Raw genomic sequence first — 6000 nt, 5'->3', positions numbered from 1 at the left:
TAGGGTCCGCCTAACGGAAGAAGAAGTTCTAAAGCTAACGGCGAAATATGATCTCCCAGATCCCAGTGACAAACAAGAGCCCGTAGTGCGACCGAATTACTTACCATTACTAACTCCTTATAGAAGACCGGTTATAAACCACCCAAATAAGAAGGAGGGTACGAACCATGTCTACGACAAATTGGTGGTGGAAAAAAGGAAAATAGTTCGAAAATGGAAGAAAAATGCAAACAAAATGAACACACATGAAGCATGTAAGAAATGGCGAAACGAAAAAAAGGTGTACAACCATTGGTTAAAACACCATAGATTGCTCCTATATCAAAAAGATGCTGAAAACATGTTGAGATGTCTAAGCACAAAAAAATCATCAGATTTTTGGGCATTAATTAAATCTTCGAACTCAACAAAAACATCAGAACTTTTGAACGCGGTCCCGGAGGAAAAATGGCAAACATACTTAGCAGCTCAATTTGCTTTGCCACAATCGAATCGATCGGAAGAAGAACTTGATACCAAGTCCACATGGGTTGATGTATCAAATACAGTTGACATTGAAATTACTATCAATAACCTGAAAACCTCGAGAGCACTGGGACCAGATGGCCTAACCAATTTGGACTTGAAACAATCGCCGGAAGCATGGGTGGGGATCCTCAGTAACATATTCATCCACTGCAATCAAACAAAAATGGTTCCTGAAACGTGGCTAAAGGCCATAATTGTTCCGGTGTATAAAAAAGGTGGAAGAGAAGATCCAGAAAGCTATAGGCCATAGCGCTCTTGGACATTGTGGGGAAAATTTACGCTATACAATTGCTACATCATTTTAGAACTTGGGCAAAAAATGCGCCGTGTACAGACAACTTCCAAACCGGGTTTCAAAAAAATGGAGGCACTGCAATAAACATCTTGATGCTAAACATCTTAAAGGCAAAAATCAGAGAAGGCGCACCAAAAGAGTACCTCGCATTTGTAGACTTATCGAAAGCATTTGATAAAATAGACCGGGAGAAACTATGGTCCAAACTACACAACTGGAAATGCCCAATGTCAATTTTGGATCCCATAAAAGCTCTTCACGCCAAAACCAAAATCAGAGTGAAATTGAGTAAACAAGGAGTCTTGTCCGAGGAGATTTCAGTAAAGAGAGGAGTCAAAAAAGGCTGTCCTTTAGCGCCGGCTCTCTTCATCGCCTTTCTTGGTGATTACCAACGTCATGAGGAAAAAATAAGAGCATTTCCACCTAAAATTGGGAATGTGCCGATCTTGCGACTCCTTTACACAGACGACGCCATTATAATCGACCAAACCCAAATTGGCCTGCAAAGGAAATTATCAAATCTGGCAAGATATACCACAGAAAACAATTTGGAAATCAATATAGCGAAAATGAAAATACTGGTCTTAGAGAAAGCAACGAAGAGGACAGTAAGACACCCGAAATGGTTTCTTGAGGGAACCAAACTTGAAGTCATCGATCAGTTCAAATATCTAGGGGTGCATATTGACAGCTCGCCCACAGACAAGTCAATGCAAGCTCAATTATGGGTAAAGGCGAAAAGACTAACTGCGTAAACTAGATTAATAGACAAAAAATTTTGAACATTTTCCCTCCTTCCGGTGATAAATTTCTATAAAGCAAAAGTCGTTCCAACAATCATTTACGGCATGAAAACCTCACTGAATACTCCGAGAGAGATATGGCAAAAGCTGGAAGGACTTGTTTGGAAATCGATCCTAGGCCTGCCAAAGTCAACCTCCATGCCAGCGATTAGGTGAGAACTGGGTCTCTTTGTCATCTTTAGTAGACCAGAGTAAAATTAGACTATATAGAAAAATCATCATGGCGGACACTCTCCCAATTTACTCCATAATCGCAGAAGAGCTCAAAAGTGGAACGTGTAAAGCACTCAACAAGTGGGCGTTAACCCTTCAGGAAACTCTCAGAGAAATATTGTGTTCGGAAGAAGATCTGAAGACCAACCCAGTCCGGGTAAAAAGAAAAATGGAGCTCATGGACTGCATCAAGACGATAGACACAGCCAGTGCAAATAAGCTACTAACCCATCTTCCACCGACTTTCAACAAAGTCAAGAAACCCTTGAACTTCTGTACAAAATTCCCAAATAAAAACATGCGATCAACATTTTTGAAAGCCAGACTAAATCTGCTGATGACACGTGAAATCCTGGCAATCCGGGCAACGAAATCAGATAACAGCTGTCGCCTATGTAAAGAGAAAGAGCACGTTGAAACACTGAAACATCTAGTGTTAAGATGCCCTAAGACACAGCAAAACAGAGATATATATCTTCAATCATGTCTACAAGGGGCAGTGACGCTAGATGTAGCGACAGTCTGGAACAGGCTAATGTCAGGAGAGACAACGAGATGGACTTTAACTGTGGTGAAGCTAATAGAACTAGCCTTGAAATCTATCGCCAACTCTACGACAGAGGGAGACAATCTATGAAAACGAGAAAAATTGATTACATGAGAAGCAAACGATTCTTGTAAAAATCAAAAAAATCTTTTTCATTAAAATTCAAGTAAATAAAAAAAAACATTAAAAAAATAATCCTGTATTAATTCAACGTGTAATTATTCTTTTATAATTAGGATTTTGATTTGAGATTTATGTCATGAAGTGGAATGAGGTAGGCATATTTAACTCAAATCACATTTGGTGAAGATGGTAACAATAAATTGCCTTATTCAACAAGGATAGAATACATTAAGCTCAAACTAGGGTGGTTATGTGTGTGATACTTGGTGATGGACGGGGACTGCATCATCATTGCATTTAGAATGTGTATGAACAAATAACTAATGTATACATTTGGAATATTTCATTTGGAGCGACTACTTTACAAAACAACGACATGAATTGATGATTGGAAGGATGTACATTATTAGGAATATATTTCCTCATTATGTGCTGCATTTTATTTTAATTTTTCTCCCCTCTATTCTGACACGCCGTTCATCTGGCTTTTGACTCGTATGCTTACATTATCTTTTATGTGTATTCATCATGTTCAAATGAATGTCATAAGAAATCTTATTTGTTAGCCCTGAAGAAGACCCTAATTGAAAGGATGAAACACGTGTTGACATTTTCTGCAAGATTGTCAAAAGGCACTTTTTGAAAAATTGTTAAATCATGACGAAATTACATGCAAATTTGATAAGGAGAAAATATTTGTAAGATTGTCTCTCATAAAAACTGGAGGCAATGAAGCACTGCATTCCCATCTGGAATTTTGCAAAAGGGACTACATTGTAAGGGTGTAAAGACCAATATGCAACAAATATAAAAAGGTCAAAATACATAAAGGAGATTATCCATTAATTGTACATGGTGTATGTATATTTCTTTTAGAGTTTGGCACACTGGGAAGGCTTATTTTTCACATATTTGGTCTGTTTGTTGTGGCATAAGGCTTTGAGTCACATTCTAAACCACCCAATGCAGCCTTTAGCACCAAGATTAATTTAGTTTTTTCCATAAATATCATTAATTCTGTTACTTTTAAAGTAGTGGTGGCACCCAGCCCCCTGAGTCACTGTTGCTACCAACCGCAATGCATGAAGGAGGCACCGTCAAGGAATGCACAAGACTTTTTCGTGGAATGATAATCTTCAATCAGAAAAAATTATTCGCATATTATAGGTTTTGATAATGTGCTTTGCTCAGTAAAACGAGTTTAACATTATGAATAAAGTGAAGATAATTAGAAATGACATTGTAAAATTATTTTTAAAAAGACCGTCTGCAATGTTAGTACAATTAATGTGCTTTTTGTTGTGTTAATACGTACTTTTGTTAAAAAAAAAAGCACAGACCCCACAACCCACCCTCCCCCTTAGAGATAAGATATCCACATAGAAGAGACATATCGAGACGGAAAGAGAAAGAGAGAAGACAGAGAGAAAGCACAGCAGCGAAGAGAGAGAGAGAGAGGGCAAGAGAGAGAGAGGGCAAGAGAGAGAGAGGGAGAGGGATATCAGGTATGACACTCCATGTATATTAAGTTACCAATAAAACAAAGTCTAGAAACACTGCAAATAGCAACGTTAAGGGTAATAAAACCTACCTTTTCCTGCCATCGGCACTTGACAACTTGACTCACATTACACCAGCACTTTTACATTTCACTTATGAGGGAGAAACGTTTTATTTGGAAAACAGACTGGAAATGCAAAAACTTCTCGTTGATGCAGCTTGGCGGCGCCTATTTAGAAGAAGGGGCTGCTGGGTAACGGAGAAGTGACATTATTTTAACGTAATTAAGAAAAGGGGAGCCATTTAAACGTACTCAAGAAGCCTGGGGTGGGTTGCCGCCACTGGCAGGTGTAGTAACGGGCGGCAGCCAGCATTATGTTTACTAGTAAGCGACTAGACTAGGGGCGCGAGGGCGTAACGCGCAGTCTGAGAATAAGACCCCTTTAAAGAGGCCGGGATGCACCTCTTTCGCCTTAGCTCCTCCCCTCTGCGTGCAGCGCACCACCGAGGCGCTAAGGTTGTGCTTCAGCTCTGTCCTGAGCGGGGGCGCGCAGGAAGGCTTGCTCGCGAAGGAACTAGCCGGCCAGCCAGCCAGGGCACGTGCAGGCGCCACACACACACCCCGGGGAGATGGCCTCGGCCAGCAGCACCCCGAGCAGCACCAGCCGGGTGGGGGAGCGCAGCGCCTCGGCCTCGTCCTTCACGTCCCCCAGCAGCCCCACGCGCCTGAGCCGGCTGCAGGAGAAGGACGAGCTGCGCAAGCTGAACGACCGCCTGGCCGCCTACATCGAGCGGGCGCGGGCGCTGGAGGCCGACAAGCAGGAGCTGAGCGCGGAGCTGCGCGAGCGGCGCGAGAGCTGCACCCGCGACCAAGCCAACCTGCGCCGGCTCTTCGAGACCGAGCTGGCCGACGCCCGCAAGCGCCTCGACACCACGGCCAACGAGAGTGGGCGGCTGGAGGTGGAGCTGGGGCGGACCAAGGAGGAGCTGCGCCAGCTGCAGGCCAGGTCGGTGAAGATGCCCCCCCCCCCGACCAAGTGCCGGCTGCAGGCCAGGTCGGTGCCCCCCTCTGCCATGGCAGGCGCCAGCTGCAGGCCAAGTCTGTGCCCATCAGTCTGCAGGTGCAACATGTCAGGACCATGCCCTGCAAAGTCAGATGCCATTGGCCCGTCCTCCCCCCAAAGAATAAACCCCTAAAATGACACTCATTTTTTTTTATAGTTCTGGGATATCCATTTTTATAAACCAATAATTTCTGGTGTTCACGATGTTTTCTACTTTTGCTGTCAAAGACTGGCACCCATCCCCAAATGCATTAGATTAAGGAATAGCCCAGGACTGCTACAGTTGCGAACCGGGCAGTGATCTTTGCATTCTGTATATTTCTCACTCCACTGGTTCCTTCTGTGACCCCACTTGCCCCGCTGGGGTGTAGACTTCTTTACTCACCTGCAGCCCCCCCCCCACCCTTTTGCTGAAAGGTGGTTAATGGATCCCCCACACACCTTCACGCTTCCCGTGTTTCACTACTAGAAGTAACACAGATCCAAAATGCCACCTCATTGCCAGTAGCTTAGCCGTGCTTATTGGCGCATTAAAGGTCCGCAATCGAGAGAATTCTCTCCAATATATGTGTGCTTTGCTGTTTCATTAACTAAACTGATTGGGATGTTTCCCTGATTTAATTAACATTGAACATATTTTCCGTTTTGGGGGGGCTGAGTGCTTTCGGGTGTTTCCTTGAGTGCTACACAACACACTTAAAGGAGCCTTGTAGATGCTGTTGGGTATTTGAGTGGAACGGATTGTCACATCGGTTGGTGATCGGTTACGCCTTCTGTGGCATTAGGGGAGAGATTGGAGGGCTCTCCGATTGGTGTGGCACCATTCCAGCATCCAAGGTTAGGGCATGAGGTGGGATGTGTTCTGCTATTGGTGAAAAGCTGCGCTTTGGTTTCCCTGAACGCACCGTCGAAATCCTTTTCAGCAAG

General features: G+C 43.7%; 1 protein-coding gene across 3 annotated transcripts in view; it reads left to right on the top strand.

Moving 5' to 3' along the window:
- The first annotated feature begins 4470 nt into the window (after nt 1-4470).
- LOC138504470 (lamin-B3-like) overlaps nt 4471-6000 on the top strand; it is a 368818-nt gene continuing 367288 nt past the window's right edge. For 2 of the 3 annotated variants that reach the window (XM_069624996.1, XM_069624994.1), the window contains exon 1: nt 4471-5016. In XM_069624996.1, the coding sequence (XP_069481097.1) occupies nt 4640-5016 (377 nt within the window). In that variant the 5' untranslated portion in view covers nt 4471-4639. The remainder of the gene's footprint in view (nt 5017-6000) is intronic. The other variant, XM_069624995.1, reaches the window with a different exon arrangement.

The sequence above is a fragment of the Ambystoma mexicanum genome, chromosome 11, assembly GCF_040938575.1.
Source record: "Ambystoma mexicanum isolate Mex_15411 chromosome 11, UKY_AmexF1_1, whole genome shotgun sequence".
Classification (NCBI taxonomy): Eukaryota; Metazoa; Chordata; class Amphibia; order Caudata; family Ambystomatidae; genus Ambystoma; species Ambystoma mexicanum.
The sequence above is the reverse complement of the archived record's forward strand: the minus strand, read 5'-3'. Positions and strand labels throughout refer to the sequence as shown.